Here is a 19,039-nt window from a genome sequence, read left to right on the forward strand (position 1 = left end):
ACCCCACATGGCTCCTAACAGTCATCGATCCAACCTAACATTTCTGATTTGTGACATTGTCTTGCCATACTTTTATTTTTCCACTTCTTTTGGGGGGTATCCTACTTATGTTTGTGATCGTAAAAGCATGCACATATGGGGAATGCCTGCCACTGTGCTACCTGGAATATGCATTGTGTCACTGGCTTATCCCCTTGCAGCGTCATACTGTCCCATCCCCCTAACACCCTATTTTGCTTTTCCGCCTTTCAGTGGATGGGTCATGTCAAAATTGTACCTGCTTTAGCCCCTGAACTATGCATTTTTACTTGGTGTCTTTGAAACACAAGACAACATAACACCACCCATTCTGATAACAGCTTGAAGCTCCAAGCTCTATGACTGTAAGAAAAAAAGCAAAAAACAGAATCTTGGTCAGCAAAGTAGTTGTAAAAAGTAAGGAATGTTTTTGCGTAAAACGGGTAAAAGTGATTAACTGAAATGGCAAAGTACAAGAAGCACGTTGCAACATTCAGTACACTGTGATCCCCTACTTCCTGCCTGATAAAGGGCTTGTAATGTCATGAAAATTAAAAACATTTATATTTTGTTACACATTAAATGTACCCATTGTATCACAGCTAACTGCCACTATTAGCAGGATGCTGCCTGAAGGTAACAGGAGTTGTCATCCAGCAATAACCTGCGCTAAAAAGTTCAGTTAAAAAGACCTCCCAATCCTTTCCTTACCCTAATCTTCTTCCTATAATCGCACTGTTGAGAACTGTGCTTTAATTCGGGTACATTCTTATATTTCAATGTCACTAGAACGTCTGCATTTGCAATGCATCATTTTGACTGTGAGGTTTATAAATGTATTTGGGTAAAAATAGCTATCCTAGCTATTACAAAATTTGAATATAGTATTTTATTAAACCATTAAATATCCAATGTGACGATTATAGAGCAGGAAGAAATATATAGAAATGTTTTGATTTAAAGCAAAACTTTGCAAGTCAAGGCTGATGGCTACAAATTGCACAATATATAGATCAGTATATATGACTAATGTAATATATGGATCGGAGCAGGTGTATATGAATTGCGTAATATGTGGATGAGTGCAGGTTTATATGAATTACATAACATAGGCGTGCAGGTATATCAAACTCGGGATTTCAGGGACACAAACAGGCCTAAATTCATGGCTAGTGAATAAAAAAAGATCAAGTCCTGTATCTTTCATGGATATAAAGAAATGTTGCTCACTGTATATCCTTTGAGGCCTGTACTTCGACCTGACTGCTTTGATGGATGACTTCCTGGGAACTGGAGAGTCTGGACAGGTCCATTATTTTGATAAACAGGTGACTCACTAGTTTCACTTCACTTAAACACTGAGTGCAGGAAGCTGTGTAATAGTTTAGTTAAGGTGAGTCAGATGTGGCCACTAAACTTGTGTAAGTTATTAGAGAACTGATAAGAGGGTGTTTTTAATATTCCAGTTATTAAATCAGAAACATTAAGAAACATATCTCTCAAATACATTTTACAATCTTGGGGCACCAAATTCTACAATGTGCTCCGCTCCATGTACTTCTTATGTGCCAGCACACCCAGTGGGTTTAATGCCAGCCTTATAGAGAGACCTTAGGCAGGATACTGATTAGACATACATAAAACTGTCTGTACATTTAATCTCCTTTTATCTATCACACACGCATTTCCTCTTTGTTTTCTGTACAAAGGGTAGTATACTTATATTATAAACAAACATATTTCATTATGTGTTCGTATTTTAACCCCTTAAGGACACATGACATGTGTGACATGTCATGATTCACTTTTATTCCAGAAGTTTGGTCCTTAAGGGGTTAAAAGTGATTCACCAGTCTGCTGACCAGGAGACTGACATTTCAGGATACTGCTCCCCTCAAGAAAGCTGTAATTTTTGCAACAAGCATTTAATGGATAAAATAAGTCAAGTTTTCCACAAAAAAAAAGTACTCTGAAGTTCAGTATAGTAGCAACAATATACATACTGTATTTATAGACTTCAGCATTAGTCTTACTGTTTAACCTAAATTGCAAAAAAAATGTATAACAAATAATTGTTTGTACATTAAAATTCAGATTCATCCTTTGTGAAACACCTTTTGTGTCAGATTCTTAATAGTAAGTCTACTTTATGTGATGTCTATTGTGCCGCTCGCAATGCCTGGGTGCCTCCATTTTGTTCTCTTCTGCGGGATTCTTTTGACTGATGGATTGTGGGTAAATCGGCCTAACAACTCAAATGGAACTTTGCTTATGCTCCAACCATTACCAAAAACTTCCAAAGAACACAAAAAGATTTCCCTTAGCTTTTTAATTACACATCAGGTAAAACTAAGGAGAATTAAAAATAATAAAAAAAAAAAATACAAAGGAGAAATATAGAGGGGAACAAAAAGGATACATTTTAAAAGCAAAACCTGCAAAGTGACAGAAGCCGCTTTAAGATGTGTTCTAAACGAAACGTAAATGGCTGAGCACTGAGTGTCAAAGTCAATCCTCCTTACTTTTTGATGTGTGTGTGTGAGTCATACCAGACTAATCACCATGTACAAGTGTACTCTCATGGATGGTATATAAACAGGTTCTAGATGGAGAGGGACACAGAATACACCTGTTAGTTTGCCCTAGAGCCAAAACAGAAACTGTAAACCTCACAGGCTGGTAGTTGCTCATTCCAACACAGGGGATATAACTGTTTGTGTTGAAGAATTGTTTCTTTAAACTTGCCAACTGTCACTTGCATAGGTAACAAGTCCACTTCTGAAACCAATACTTGCCTACAGCAGAATGGACAATGGATAAATTGTATCAAGGAGCTGTTTACTTGTTGACGATTATGTTTTCTCCTTTTCTGACTTTGTACACTCATTATGTGACCTTTAGCAGGATTTCTTAATCTATCTGGGATAGTTATATACTTCTGAAACGGACTGTTGGCTGATTGTAGGTTGGGCAGTTCTAAGGGGGGGAGTTGTGGGGGATGGTGTTTGGCTTCACTTTAAAGGAAAACTATAGTGTTCTGAATACAAAACTGTACTCCTAATACTATATTGTCTTAATTGGCGCCAGTGCTGAGGTCCCTGTCCCTTGGGAACAGGGATACTGCACCCAGACCACTTGAATGAGATGAAGTGGTCTTGGTGCCTATAGCGTTGAGTGAGTAACACCCATTTTGGCATTGTAAATTGTTTTCATAACAATTCTGAATAGGTTGGTTCTTTCTAAAAAAAAAAAAAAAAAAAAATACTCCTAAATGAAAACTATAGCGTTGGGTATTCATGTGTATGCTGAAACCATAACCACTATAGTGGACTGCAGTGATTATGGTGCACACCTTGTGTAAAACTGACATTATTCTGGTATAACTTGCATTATTTTGAGCTTTCATATGTCCATTAGCATTTAATAATTAAACCGATATAACATCTGACTTGATGCCAAATGTTTATCTGGTCTGGGTTCTTGCTGATCCTCTGTATTGTTTTAATGTTAATGTCAGTTTGCTTGATAAATAAAACAATCAGACAAGCAGCAGACAGCAATGAATGCATTTAATAGACAAAGTCAGTATCTTAACAAAGCTGCCTGCTGAGATGCACTCACAGCTAGATAACTATGTAAAGACACATGGCTAATCACATTGTAAAGACATTTGCTCCTATGTAAGAAGATTTTAGCATGCATATGTAAAAGGTAATGTCATTAACATCAAAATCCTCATCTAGGTGCTTTACCTGGTAAGGTACATTGATGTTACTCCTCTTTTTGAGTATGTCCTGCATAGCATTGACTGTAATATTGGATATTAACCCTTTGATCAGTTTGTGTTCCTTGATAGTTCATGTTCAGACTCGTTTGGGACCAGTCAGGCTTCCCTCTCGCTTAAAGCTGAATGTGCTTGGATATAGGTTCTGATATGCAATAAAGTTACCCCAGATTTCTGGGTTTGGACCCAGAAACCTGTCCCCATTGGCAGAGACAAGTACAGTGTATGAAGAAGACAACAGCCCGCAATAGGGTGTTAAATATAACAGTGCAATTAAGATCCCTCTGTAACTGAAAAAGTCTAATAAAGGCATTTTTTTTCCACATTTGATTGTGATATTATATTACACTTGCAGAATTCATTATAAAGGTAATTTTCCAAGACTGGGGTTTCATGCTAATACAGTCTACATAATCTGCACACCTAAAAAAAGGTTAATCGCTAGTATTGATGAATAATTATTGGAGGTTAAATACTTGTACTCTACACTTATTTCACTATATAAAAGGTCAACATTTCAAGCAGGACAATGGGCTTTATCAAGAATGTCGGAGGCATCATTTATGTTTTCCTGGAAATCTTTCTAGGGCTGCTATGGCTTAATGGCATTTAACTGAGCCTTTTTTTATTTTTATAAAGGAGTAAATTAACCTGGTTATTCATTGTTACATGATAATGCACTAAATCTATAGGTCTACAGTAAAAAAAAAAAAAAAAAAATGAATGATATGTTTGGGAGATATATGCAAGGTTTTGTTTTTTTCCATGTGAGAGTTATATTTTCTCTGCTCACTGGGAAAACTTTATTTAATAAAAAAGTTAATAGTCTGATAGTCTGACGATTCTCATCTCAGGCATATACCTTCCTCCTATATCGGTTTGGTCCATTTATTTATTTTGTTGAGCTCACGGGCAGGGCACTCTACCTGTTGTATCGGTCTGTTCTTATTGTGTTTGTCTTTTTTCCCAATTGTACAGCGCTGCGGAATTTGTTGGCGCTTTATGAATGCCAGTAAAAATGATAATAAAAATAAAAATCTCTGCTTTCTGTTGTGAGAAGTCCCGCGTCTAAACTATTAGGGCTCTCATTTATGATAGGTTGCCAGATTACCTTGCTCTTGCAAACCATACAAGCACATCCAGCACTATATACCAGGGATAGGCAACCTTCAGCACTCCAGATGTTGTGGACTACATCCTCCCATAATGCTCTTACCCCCAAAATACTGACAAAGCATCATGGGAGTTGTAGTCCACAACATCTGGAGTGCCGAAGATTGCCTTTGCCTGGTATATACCATTGCAATGCTGCACAGAGGTGTGAAAACAATCCTCCTTTGTGGGATCTGCTGTGATGAATTCATTGTATTCAGTCCTGCAATCTATAAATGCTACACTGCCTACAGGCCTTTTTATAATGCCTCCCTGCATGAAGCATCTGTTTGTGTGTGTGTGTGTGTGTGTGTGTACATGATTGTTCTTGTGCTAATTGATGTAAAATTATATAATTAATCAGCACAGGACAGAGAATAAGTATTGCTGTTGTTAAACCCTTACACACCATTACAACCGGTTTTCTTATCTCATATCTGTTCCCTAATCATCCTTCCATAAAAAAAATAAGAAGGGGTTTGTTCCAGCTAGGCTTTGGAGAAACTACAATGTGACCTGTACAGGTTACAAAACATATCTGGTTGCTGTTTATATTTTATGTTTTAAAAAAATAAAAAGTAATTTCACATGTAGAAGATCAATAAGCAATCAAGTACCCCTTTATCTGATTAAATATTAACAGGACACTCTATACACAATAACCACTACAGCGTGCTGGGACACGCCATCCTCTTGTAATCTGTCAAACCATTTACTAGGCAGATTATCAGAGAGGTTTCCGTTAATAAAAAAACATTATTAAGACCTCTGAAGGTGAAAAAAAAAACGCTTTAAATATTGCACACCTTTATTTTCCTTCTTTTTTTATTGAGTTCAAGTTTGTTTTAGAACTGTGTTACTGTTTATTTATAAACCTATATGTTCTGCAAAGAGTTAGACTGAATGCTGTGCTAAAGCAGCATACGTTCCAGATGGTGGTAAGAACAGAGCATGTAAACCATTGCATGACGTCCATTTTCAAAGCCCTCAGTGAGTGCTGATTAAAAATACTGTAAATACTGCTCTGTAGGTAATCACTCTCTGTGCTCTTGGATAGATTTACAAAATAAAAGACATGTGCAACATGTCCTTGTTCTCAGATATGTGATATTTTTTTATACAGAGAAACACATTAACTATTTCAGTGCTCGTGGTCTCTGACTAAAGGCATGCAGCACTGAGAATGTCGTCTTATGTCTCTTACTGACCAACATGGAGGGGAGGGTGGTGAAATGCCATGTAAGAGACTGTCCATACCATTTTTTTCTTTCTTTTAATGAAGGAAATTACTTGTTACTGGTAGCCTGTGCTTTTGCTGTACAACTTAATTTAAGAAAGCCCATACAAGTCACAAGATCTTATCCTGGTCAGAGGGCTGCTTTCCCTATGACAGGGATAGACAACTGTGTAGTGTGCCTCTTCCCTTTCCCCTCCCCCCAGCCCTTTGTGTGCTTCTTCCCCCCAGCCCTTTGTGTGCTTCTACCTCCTCCAGCCCACTGTGTGCTTCTCCCTTCCAGACCCCACTGTGTGCTTCTCCCTTCCAGACCCCACTGTGTGCTTCTCCCTTCCAGACCCCACTGTGTGCTTCTCCCTTCCAGACCCCACTGTGTGCTTCTCCCTGCCAACCCCCACTGTGTGCTTCTCCCTGCCAACCCCCACTGTGTGCTTCTCCCTGCCAGCCCCCACTGTGTGCTTCTCCCTGCCAGCCCCCACTGTGTGCTTCTCCCTGCCAACCCCCACTGTGTGCTTCTCCCTGCCAGCCCCCACTGTGTGCTTCTCCCTGCCAGCCCCCACTGTGTGCTTCTCCCTGCCAGCCCCCACTGTGTGCTTCTCCCTGCCAGCCCCCACTGTGTGCTTCTCCCTGCCAGCCCCCACTGTGTGCTTCTCCCTGCCAGCCCCCACTGTGTGCTTCTCCCTGCCAGCCCCCACTGTGTGCTTCTCCCTGCCAGCCCCCACTGTGTGCTTCTCCCTGCCAGCCCCCACTGTGTGCTTCTCCCTGCCAGCCCCCACTGTGTGCTTCTCCCTGCCAGCCCCCACTGTGTGCTTCTCCCTGCCAGCCCCCACTGTGTGCTTCTCCCTGCCAGCCCCCACTGTGTGCTTCTCCCTGCCAGCCCCCACTGTGTGCTTCTCCCTGCCAGCCCCCACTGTGTGCTTCTCCCTGCCAGCCCCCACTGTGCGCTATGGGTGTTAGTGGGGTCCTCATGTGTGAGATTCGCCTCACAAAGTCACTGGTTGTGGTGCTTGTTGTTTCCCCCCCCCCCCACTAGACCTATAACAATGTAAAATGTAAGCTCACAGCCTAACTAGCTAAGTGTGTGACTTGTATACCTAGCTGCTCCTAATCAATGAATGTTAAAGGACCACTATAGTGCCAGGAAAACATACTCGTTTTCCTGGCACTATAGTGCCCTGAGGGTGCCCCCACCCTCAGGGTCCCCCTCCCGCCCGGAAAGGGGAAAAGGGGTAAAACTTACCTTTTTCCAGCGCTGGGTGGGGAGTTCTCTGCCTCCGATCTTCCTCCGTTCCGCCCCGTCGGCTGAATGCGCACGCGCGGCAAGAGCTGCGCACGCATTCAGCCGGTCGCATAGGAAAGCATTATCAATGCTTTCCTATGGACGCTTGCATGCTCTCACTGTGATTTTCACAGTGAGAATCACGCAAGCGCCTCTAGCGGCTGTCAATGAGACTGCCACTAGAGGCTTTGGGGGAAGGCTTAACCCATTTATAAACATAGCAGTTTCTCTGAAACTGCTATGTTTATAAAAAAAAAAATGGGTTAACCCTACCTGGACCTGGCACCCAGACCACTTCATTAGGCTGAAGTGGTCTGGGTACATAGAGTGGTCCTTTAATGCTGTCTGAAAATGCAAAATCTAGGTATAGCGCATTCTTTGGTTTTGGCATGGAGAGTTTAGAACTAGGGGTCAAAAGCAGCATGTAATGGTTTTTATTCCTCAAAATGTTGCGTATAATTTGGCCAATAAAATAATTATAATTTGACTCAGTCAACTGATTCATTTTAAGCATTTTTGTTCATTTGTAAAGGTTTAAGCAGCATTATAAGGAAAATAAGATTTAAATGTAAAAAACAAACAAACAAAAAAGACCTTACCCTTAACTTTGAAGTGTGTGGAGTAAGCCTAAATCAATGGATCCCCAAACTTGTGTAAACATCTCTAAACTGTCATTAGCCTATTGACTGGCTGGCTACAGGGCATCTAGTCACTGCCCAAATGTTAATCATGCTTTTTAGTGTTGGAAATTCCCAAAGTGCTTGTCTTCAGTTACACTATTCATAGGTCAGAGGTCGAAGATGTTCATGATCCTGAATACTGATGGCTACACAAAGGAGTTTGTTCTTCATTGTGGAGAACGTAAGGAAAAAATATCATTTGTGGGGCCAAAATGCCTGAACTGGAAAAAAAAAAAAAACGAATTGTAATTTTTTTCTCAAGTTTGACTGTTTTGCTCTAAAATGTACTTGTAACTTCAACATAATTCCTGGTTTAGTGACTAGACCCCAAACTTAGTGTATGGACAGCTTAAGAAGACGGAGACTCAAAGTGCCACAGAACATCCTGTGCAGTGTTTCTCGACTAAGATACCAGTGAAAGTTTCTTTTGTATGGATTCTCCTTAATCAGTGTGTTTGTGGGACGTTTGACCATGTCCTGGAACATATCTGCCCACATCCATGATATAGCCAAATCCTGCTGCCAATACAACACATTATTGTTCTTAGCTGAACGAACATAACCAAGGGCATATTCATATATCTGATAGGCCAGAGCCATGGGAGTCACAATTCCATTCAAATAAGGTGGAAGTATAAAGTTGCTTAAAGGACCAGTCTAGGTATCATAACAACTAAACCCAAAATATGTTATGGTGCCTTGAGGGCCCTGGCTCACCTTTAGGAATTAAACTGTTCACAAATTGCTTTGCCACGCTGTTCTTCTTTCGGAGGCTGCTCTAAGTCCATAAACAGCGCCACTGACCGACAAAGAACACTGGAGGGCAGACTAGGCGATAAACTGTGTTTGAATGGTTTAACCCCTAAAAGTGAGACAAGGACCTACTGGCACCATAACAACTTCATTTTGATTAAGTTGTTTTTGTGCCCCAGCAGGTCCTTTAAACAAAAGTTGTTTGTAAAGTTTAGTGGTACGTTGAGCTTTCTGGAGACACAGAAAAGAACTCTGGTCATGTTAATGAACACTCCAATGGTAAATCTTGTCTAACAATTTAATAGATATATACCCAATCAAAACATGCAGGCATTTACTACTGCAGTGTTTGCAGGCCCTCCCCCTTTTTCTCCTGCCCAGACTTTCAGTTGTGCAGACTTAAAGCTAGTAAATCTACGGACAGGGCTGGAGAAGGCGTTGAACACTTGTTGAGGAAGAAGGCAGGTGTGTGCCAGCACCTCACCAGTTGTATGAAATCGCCATTTTTATAACTATAACTCTTCTTTACACTGCTTGACAAGTCATAAAGCTGGGGAAGTTTAAAGGGACATGCACCAGGGAGCTTGTGCATGAATCACATTGATCAGACTCCTTCTCTTCTTCCCCTGTCAGGTAGTTGAAATGTAAAGAAATCTAACTGCACAAGTGTAAATCAGTGAGCTATGCCCAATGCACCCTTCCAGCATTCCTAGGGATAGGACATTGGTTAGACCAATACCCCACTGGAATGCTTTTTATCATCCTACAGAGTGAGGCAGCTGTCTTATTCAAAGCTAAAGCTTTTGAATGAGACAGATGTCTCAAAGTGATGCATGCCCCTTTAACTAACCATGTATGCGCAATGGCACCCTAATTATAATTACTGAAATGTAAACAATTACGTAAGTATTCTTCCAGAAAGCATTTAGATGACTAGCTGTCAACATTTGTAATGTTTTAGTTTGTGTTATATTTCATACATGCATGCTAGAGGACTGGATTCTATTAAATTAATAACAAAATTACTCTTCAACCTCTGGGGCTCTTTTTCATGTACATAGACTCCCGCTCTCATATTTGTCTTTCCTTCTATCATACACCTACACACCTCTATCATTAGCAAGCAGTTGATTAAGCAATCCAATAGTTGTCCGTAACGAAAAGCTTTTAAAAATATAATAGTTCTTAGTAGGCTTGTGCACAGATGCGTTTCAAGTGGTAAGAACAAATCAAATGCCTTTTGAATATTGAATGTATAGTTTTTTTTAATTCTTTATTTTTGTTGTGCACGCATGAACATCATGCTTGAATATCCACGACAGCTATAGCAAGCTTATTTGACAATAGAGTATAACAATAGTATGGCATTTTGAGTAACGGCACAATTTTTCAAAGGTATAAAAGAGCATTTACGAAAGTTAACAGAAGGTAATATAGAAAAAGAGCAATTTCCGTCCTGGCCGTATGGTTAGTGTCGGCGTATGTGCGTATGGCCTGGAGTAAGCCTATATTTGAAGGCAAGGTGTGCGCTTATGTGTCTCATGCCTCAAGGTTGGAGTGGGACTCTGCACTTGAAGGGAGCATGTCGATACACCTTTGTTGTGGGGCATATGGAAATTCCATTCGTAGACCATGTGGGTGGTTGTAAGGCATTGTGAAAGGTGAGGGCTGTGCATAGCCTAGATTGTCGTATGTGAGGGGGGTTAATAGAGGATGCTGACGCGCAACCTGATGAGGTATTTGTGCAGCTCCTAGTTAGTGATCTCGTTGTAAAGTAGTTAGGGTCGAGCTGGGGGGGTTTGATAGTAAAAGGAGCCAACTAGTCCGGGTTCTACCCGGTTCGGCGGTAAATAGCCGCCGTATCGCAATCCTGCTATGTGTGTGCAGGGAGCTCTGGGTTACACAACGATAGGGGCCTATGCCCTGTAAGCAAACAAGCAAACAAAATATAAGTAACTCAAAAGTCCCGGTTCAGGTGATCTTCACTCCAGGTGTTCCCCTGGATGCTGGAACAAATGGGATAATCTTGGCTGGATTCCAAGTAGTAGTGGTCGAAGAAGGCAGGAGTCCCATATCTGTCAAGACAGTGTCCATCTCCGTGACGTCTGTCGCTTTATATTCCTTGCCTTGGTGTTGGAAGAGGAGTATGTGTGATGGTCCCCAACGATACTTCACTCCCTTAGCCGTCAATGCCGCTGTAAGTGGTCGGAGAGATTTGCGCCATTGCAGGGTTGTGCGCGAGAGATCAGAATAAAACGTTAAGTCCATATCTTCAAAGCGGTACGGATTCTTCACTTTGATGGCGCCCATTAAAGCAGCTTTGTCTTGCCCGTTTTGAAATTTGACCAGGAGGTCACTTCTCACTGAGCTTGCGAGTTGTGACGGGTTGGGTAGGCGGAACATGCCATCCAGCTGCACCCCTTTAGCTCTTTTGGGGGACAGGAGGGCCGTGAAAAGCCGTCTTAGAAGATGGGGAAGTTCGGCCGGGGAAATTGCGTCTGAAAGGCCTCTGATTTTTACATGCTTCCACCTCCTTTTGTCTTCCGTAGCTGCCAGGTGGTGGGTGAGTGTAATGTGGGCTGAGGAGAGGAAATCAAATGCCTTTTAAGCTGTGCCTGAATGAATTGTTCTGTCCTGTTTTACCTGTGGAGTCTTCTTCATCAAATAAGATTCTTCAGTTAAATTCTGGACAGATCGATTTGTTTAGGCGCAAATTAAAAGGCATGAAATTCATTTGTGCGCAAGTCTAGTTTCACGCAAAAAAAAGGTTATTTTAATCCACTTACTGAACAATGCAGAAGTTAACATGCAGGTTTGCTTGGGTCGTCTTGCAAAACTCATCCGGGCAGGAGCTGACACATTTAATTTCATGCATTAAATAGAGTGAACTTTCTGTGCATTTTCTGCAAAGCCCCAGACTGGCAGCTTGTGCGCTGATCTCCCAGCAAAATAGGAGGTAACTCAGCCAGTCATGCTCTTACCTTTCTGTAGCACTGCTGAGCTTATTCCATAATTAATACACCATGGTCAATGCAAGCGTTTCTGGGTATTGCAACTCAGGAGTTTGCTTTCTACAATACAAAGTTAACAATTTAAAGCAACATTCAAAGCACCATAACCACTACCACTACAGAACCCGGTTCTGTATTTTGGAGCTATGACACAGAGAGCCCTCTGGGTATCTGTGGAATGATTCCTAAGTGTCAGTTGAGCTCTCTCAGCCAATAGGAGTGTTCCTTACATTTATATAGTACAGGAGGACAAGCATGTGTGTTATGACATACAATAACATTAATATACGATGATAGAGACCTATGTGCATAGTACCAAATCAATTGATAATGTAGACTGCGTCACTAACACGTTAGAAAGACACATCTGTAAAACAAGGGCATTCTTCGCATTATTATCCGCCATCAATTTGGGAGAAGGCTGGAACATGCTGCTTGGTTTAGTCTCCCCTTCTGGAGTCCAACTTTTGGGTTCGAGAGAAAGAGAAGGGAAAAAAAAAAAAAAGACAGAAGAGGATAGAAAAGGAAGAGATGGTGTCTGCGTAGAACAATGGGACAAGGACGGCGCAACCCCTAAGTTCCCAAATATCCACGGCCCCCACATTGCCTGGTTCTTTTGGTTACGTCTCCCCTAAGAGCAGTCAGTATAGGTCTCCCATGGTTCCCACACCATTGTTAAGGTTTTCATGGTCCCTCTGACCTGGGCTGTAAGCTTCTCCATCAGATAGTTGCCCTTAAGTTTTGTCAGTACTAAATCGAGGGATGGGACTTCTGGGTGCAGCCATGTCGAAATCTCCTTTTTTTGTAAAAGTGGGGGGGAAAAAAAGGACACACTCTTCACATAAATCACTTCAGCAAGGTAATGTGCTTTCTGGGTCTGGGGTGACCTTTTAACCAACACATTGCACTTAATGTGTGCATCCCTGAGTGTACATTTAACTGCCCAGTTTATAGACAGCTTAATGGTAAGAAATGGGACACATTTTGTTTTTAACTCCCAGAATTTCCCTTTTGTGCCATATGGCATTTTATGACATCACTAATAAAACATATGGTGTCTGTTATTGTAAAAGCAAACATGACCAGGCTGGATATATTTCTTTTGGCAATGTTGAGAAATAATATTGCCACATGAGTGACAAGCCAAAGATTGCGTTATGGAATTTTTTTTTCTTTTGGAGGTAATTATCCATTTTCCTGGAATATGACTACTGATAGATTACTTTTGACAAATATCTGTCAAGTCTTTAAACCATTAAGGGCATTATTTACTATATCCTGCATTGTACCAAATTAAAAAAATGGCAAAATTGAAGCAAGAGTACCTGATTTGAAAAGATTCTCCAAATCTGCTACAAATCCGCTACAGGCACATCGGAATAGGAGTTGGAGGTTGTTTACAGTTCCCTAAAGTTTACAATTCAGGTTAAATGAATAAATGTGCATGTTTAAAGGGACAGTCTTGACATCTTTTTAATGTGCAATATAGATAGGGCACTAAAAATGCAAAACAAAACTTAATGAAAAATAAGTTTCCACATTATCTTAAACGCTATAGGACTAGGTTGTGCAGGATTTTAAAAGAGCTCTCACCAAAGCAGGACGTGACTAATGCTTACTATACTTCTGTAGTACAGCTGAGATATTGCCACAAGTAAGAATTTGTTGGAGCTATAGTTCAATTAATACGCTTTCTGCTGTAATGGCTGAACTAGAAGTCCCGGAGACACCCAAGTCGTGATATAATGTACAGCAATAGGTAGTACACAATAGTAAGCACTTTCCAATTGATCCTGTCAAGGTATATGGAGAGTGCACAGACCAATGTCATGTCTGTTAGTCCACCCATTGTACAGCGTTATGGAATTGGGCGCTCTATAGATAATATTTGTATGAGAGAGAGATTGTCGGAAAAGTAGTGCAAAGACCCCAGTGGAATGTGCCTGCTCTGTGCACTGGTTTGTTTACTTAACTTTTAGAATTCGGTACTCCATTTCAGAAGTTGTAAGGTTTAAATTACTAAATGCTAAGAAACATATTTGTTAACATGACAATTGGTCTACTTTTTACACTTTGCCCAAAATGGCACCTGTTTTTCCCCTTGTTACATCTCCTCAAATGTGGGTATAAAAAGCAAATCTAGGCCAAAGTTCTGAACGTGGAACATTCAGTGGGGATATTCTCTAGATTTCTAAGAATGCTTAGTGGTCTACTCTAAGAATTTTGCCTCATTTTTTTTTTTCATGTCCCTTTTATCTTGATTATACTCCCCCATGGCTTTATATTTATTATCTTTTATTCCATGGTCATATCTCAATACCTAGGTGCCTCCATTTTGTCCTCTGCGCATGATGTCTGCATTTTACCCTTCTGTGGGATTGTTTTGACTGATGGGTTGTTGGTAAATTAGTTTAACTAAGCTCCATTTATTGCCAAAGATTAAGGTCTACCGAAACCAAATGTTTATGAAAACAAATAATAAAATAGAGGAAAAATAATGTGACAAATATGGATTTAAAATAACATTTTAAAAAACAAACAAAAACCTTCACAGTGACAATGCCCATTTAACAATTCCCTATCCTTTGAACCATCTCCCCTCTGACTAGGCTTAGTATCCTTTTTTTTATTATTATTTTTAAAGCAGCCTGTATCCTGCTTCCAGTAGAGCACACAGAGGGTTAAAGGGGCGGAGTCTTGCTGTATGAGCACGCGGTGAGACTGTTGCCAAAGAGGGGGCAGGGTTACTGCAGACACTAACTGGTGGGCGGGGTTACTGCAGGAACATTGACCGGTGGGCGTGGTTACAGCGCACATGCTGCACGGACGGAGCATGCGCGGCTGTCGGCACTGTGAGCAATGAGAGCAGGAAGCTCAGTATGTACAGGCTATTCAGCCCCAGACTGACATGGTGAGTGTGAGGGGCTCTGCTCGGGCATGATCCAATAACTCACACCATCACCACTACCTCATAGCTAGCCAGCGAGCCCAGCACTGCCAGCGGATCACAGGGCACCGGCCATGCACTGACCCTATGTGCCGGTGCAGTCACTGCTCAGCCGGCAGCGCTGGGGGACAGGTCCCGATGACTCTGAGCACTCTTGCCCGGGACAGGAAGGAGGGAAGCGGTCACCACTGTGCCTATTGTGGGGTGAAGATGATCCCTCATTTTTCGGAGAATGCTGTTATCTCTCAGAACACCATTAATCAGCTGTGAGTATACATTTCATTTAATGTTCCTTTTATCCCACAACTTCAATTTATCTATTTTTTTTTTATTTTCTGCCCAATGTTGGGTTAAAAATAGCCATTCCAGGCTTATAATAATGGGCAGATGTTTCTATTGAAGACACCAGTATCCTGATTAATTATAAATTGGATGGCTTCCTATCACTAACAGCCAACATATGATGCAAATCTGAAATGTAGTTACTTTTTGCTTTTCTGTGGTTGTAATTCAATGTACTGAGAGGCAATGGTATTTTTTTATTTATGTTTTTCATATAAGTGGGGCAAGCTAGACGAGCGTCAGAGAGGGTAACACATGAACTTGTTACATTGCAGTTACACTGCAGACTGTGAATTTAATGTATATGTGATTATGTGGAGAAGATGAACTATGTAAAAGAACACATCTAATGGCTTTATTTAGTACCATCATTCTTTTTCTGTGCATGGAACAATGTATCTTATGCAAAAGAGAGTCTGTATCCCCCTTTTGTGCCCACTGCAGGGGATATTGCCATAGGCATTTATTGATGCACTGTTACAGTGAATGGAACCGTTTGTTTCAGCCTCTCATACAGCTGGATTGTTTGCCACTAAAGAAAGACTTGTATGTCTTTAACAGAATAGCTTATCATTGAGAAGCCTGCAGTATGACTTCTGATATTTGGATCTCTCAATGTCTGTGTGACAGAGCTGTAGATACATGCTTTAAAGACACTTGTGGGCAGCTGTGAAACATTTCTTTTGAATAAGAAGCTGTAACAGATGTTCGCTCAGTAACCTTTTTTTTCTTTCTTCATTTTTTACTATAGTAAATATTACATCAGCCCTTGTCATGTCAGATCTGTTTTCTTTGCCAGTGCTTGGGAATTAAGTCATTTTGCAATACGAAATATAATGTGGTGTGTTAGTGTGTGTTCTTACATACTTATCTGTGGTCACTCAGAGTTCTACAGCTTGAATTCTGAGAATTATTCAAGAACTCTTTCTAGTTGTTGCGTGATCATATTAACTATTGAGTGGCCAAAAGCATAACTTTTGCAAGATCACCCTGAGCTTGAAAGTGTGAATTTTGAACAAATCACCTGTGTAAGGAGTAATGTTCTTCTCATATATAATTTATGTACCCTGTAAGTACTTTTCATTGTTCTTGTATCTCTTGCCAAGAATGGACCAGTGCATTAACTCTGCACCAGATGATTGTTTTACTCATTGCATTAGTGGGTTGCTCACCCCTGTGGCTCTGAACGATTTTGCATGGAATAAGTTTTAATTCCATTGCAGCCTGTAGAGCATGGGTTCTCAAACTCCAGCCCCCCCCCCCCCCCCCCCCCCCCAGATGTTGCTGAACTACAACTCCCATGATTCTTTGAATTACATAGCCAGAGAATCATGGGAGTTGTAGTTCAGCAACATCTGGGGGGGCCGGAGTTTGAGGACCCCTGCTGTAGAGGAACTACACAAGGAACTTGTGTTTCTGTCTAGTGTAATGTTCCTCCTCATTTTGTATTTTAATGTTTTCTACTGTTCCAGATTAATTAAACTAAGTATACAGTATAGCAAAAATTGCAATAAACAGGAAATTAGTGTTTCCCAAGATGTAGAAGAGCTGCAACCCACATCACCCATAGGCAGCTTATGCGTTTTGGTTTGCTGGTGGTGGTGTAGTTATCTGTTGAATTTGATCTTGAATCTGTAGTTGTGTGTCCAGTGATTAAAGGTAAACCTAAAACCAAATGGGGAGAGTGTCAGAATATATACATTCCAATGTTCGATAAGATTAGTCAGTCATACACCACCTTTTTTTCTTTTTTTTTTTTTTTTTAAATACTTTGGTTTGCTCTTTACAGTTTGTGCTTATTTTAAAGTCTCATCCAGCAGTCTATTTAAACCTCTTCAATGCTATGTGCTGTTCGTCACCCAGTTCTGTAGTGTAATAACCCCATCAACCAACCTTTTCCTGGGACATGATGATCAATATATTACCAAGGTTACAGGTTGTAATATCCCCAAAAAACGACTTTTTATCAGTTCCTGCTTCCAGTTTACATGTAGACAAGCAAAACATTCTTTAGTAGATACTTCATTGTCCTATTGGATTATTTTGTAGCAACAGACTTCCTCTTTACTGGGAAAATGTAAAAAAAAAAAGTAATTGTTGTATGTTACTAAAGTATTCTTTGTGCTCTAAATATCGCAACATTGAGCAGATATATTCAGAATGAACTCCCACTAGCGGATTTTGCAAAAAAAACACGTTTTTAATTGGTTTATTTTTTTGTCTTCAAATTATACATTTGTTGCTGAATGCAAATTTTATCATGCATGTAGTTGTGGAATATACTGCCAATTGCATTAATGAGTTTACTCTTTGGCTCGTTTCCAATCACTGTTCCATAATTAGTATAGGTTTTATTTTTAATCACATTTCTGACTCGATGTCCTTTACAGAAGGTCTTGAATTCTAATCCATTTATTTACAGCTGGTTCAGACTGTATGCCCCAGAAGGCTCGGCCTACTGATCAGCTGGCTGAACCTTGTTTTGAAGTCCACAACAGCTTGAATGGAAAATCTTACCTAGGTCATCTAAAGTTGTTGTTTTTTTTGTTTTGTTTTCTGGTGCACAAAGGCTGTGTCAATTTTGTCATCTATTGTTGCCCCTTTCACATTGCACCTTATAACTACAACATCATCTTACTATATTATTATTATTTTCTTACCTTTAAAAATGTCTTGTCTCGGTCTTCTCAAAATCCACAAATATATTTAAATATTCATTTAATTTGAGCTCCCCCCCCCCCCCTCCGGCTCTGTATTTGAGCTTCCATGATTATTAACATATAGTTTTGTTCCTATCATTTTGTGGTAACCTTTTACAAACATGCAGTAATAAACGTTTGTTCAGTGGTCTTCAAATGTGACGGTCAAGGTTTTTTTCCACTGGCCACATCAAAGAACACTATAATTACTGTAAATACTGGTTTAGCTGTATAATACAGTGCATTAGATCACTGGCTTTCTTTTTGAGCATTCAGGCCTATGCTTGTCTTTCCTTGTATGATGTTCTAACGCTGTGTAGCTGCAGTGCCAGTGGTCTGCTGGTAACTATTTCAGTGACAGAGTATGTTCAAGTATAGAGGCTTTAAATGGATCTGTTGAATTTGAACTAGGCACTTCAAAATGTAAAGCAGTCACTGTGTAATCTTTAATAATACTACAAAGTACAGCAGTTTGATTTATCTGCTTAAAGAGGGCATTTCATGGTGCGTTTGCAAGTTTTAGTTGCTGACCATAAAGCACTATTATATGCTGAAAAGGTAATAATCTCCTCTAATTGTGCCTGGGGTGTCCCCTTTTTAATTGTATTTTTCGTTTAACCAAGACGGTTGTCTTCCCTTTCAGCTGTACACGGTTATCTGTAGAAAAATGTAGTAATGCCCTAAAGTATTAGTTTTTCCTTGCAAGTTCTGTAAAATTAATTACAATATTAAAGGTTGTTTTGCCTATTTAATCCCTTATATTTGTTCAGTTCTTTTAAACAAGAAAGTAACATCTTTTATTTTTCTTGGCCTATATTTTCTTTAACTGCATCATGTATCCAGGTAACACCTTCTGTTTGTCTTTGTTTGGGCTCTTGGTTTGTGTATGATAGACTCTTGGGTGTCAAAACACCAATGAAAAGAACAAAAGAGTGCGCTGTGACTGCCAGATCATTTCATTGGATTAAACTATATGCATCCTGAGAATCACAGGAAATAAAGGGTTAGTCCAGTATCTTTCCAAGTGTTGGTTAACCATGTGCAAATGACTGCTGCATGGAAATCTTGTTAGCTGCTGATTGTTGACATGCAGGTTATCCTGTTTTTATTTTCTTCTGGTGTGAGACTACTTCCTGGCTA

The 19,039-nt window shown here is 40.3% G+C and overlaps 1 protein-coding gene across 5 annotated transcripts in view; it reads left to right on the top strand.

The window, feature by feature from the left end:
• The window catches only part of SSH2 (slingshot protein phosphatase 2), a 232,356-nt gene that overhangs the window by 148,146 nt on the left and 65,171 nt on the right, over positions 1-19,039 (top strand). Inside the window, exon 1 of one of the 5 annotated variants that reach the window (XM_063450020.1) lies at positions 14,895-15,124. The exons of the other annotated variants lie outside the window; for them this stretch is intronic. Within the exon in view, the coding sequence (XP_063306090.1) occupies positions 14,946-15,124 (179 nt within the window). The 5' untranslated portion in view covers positions 14,895-14,945. Of the gene's footprint in view, positions 1-14,894; positions 15,125-19,039 lie in introns of those variants that run through there. 5 annotated transcript variants of the gene reach the window in all.

This window comes from Pelobates fuscus, chromosome 1 (genome assembly GCF_036172605.1).
Source record: "Pelobates fuscus isolate aPelFus1 chromosome 1, aPelFus1.pri, whole genome shotgun sequence".
NCBI classification, from domain to species: Eukaryota; Metazoa; Chordata; class Amphibia; order Anura; family Pelobatidae; genus Pelobates; species Pelobates fuscus.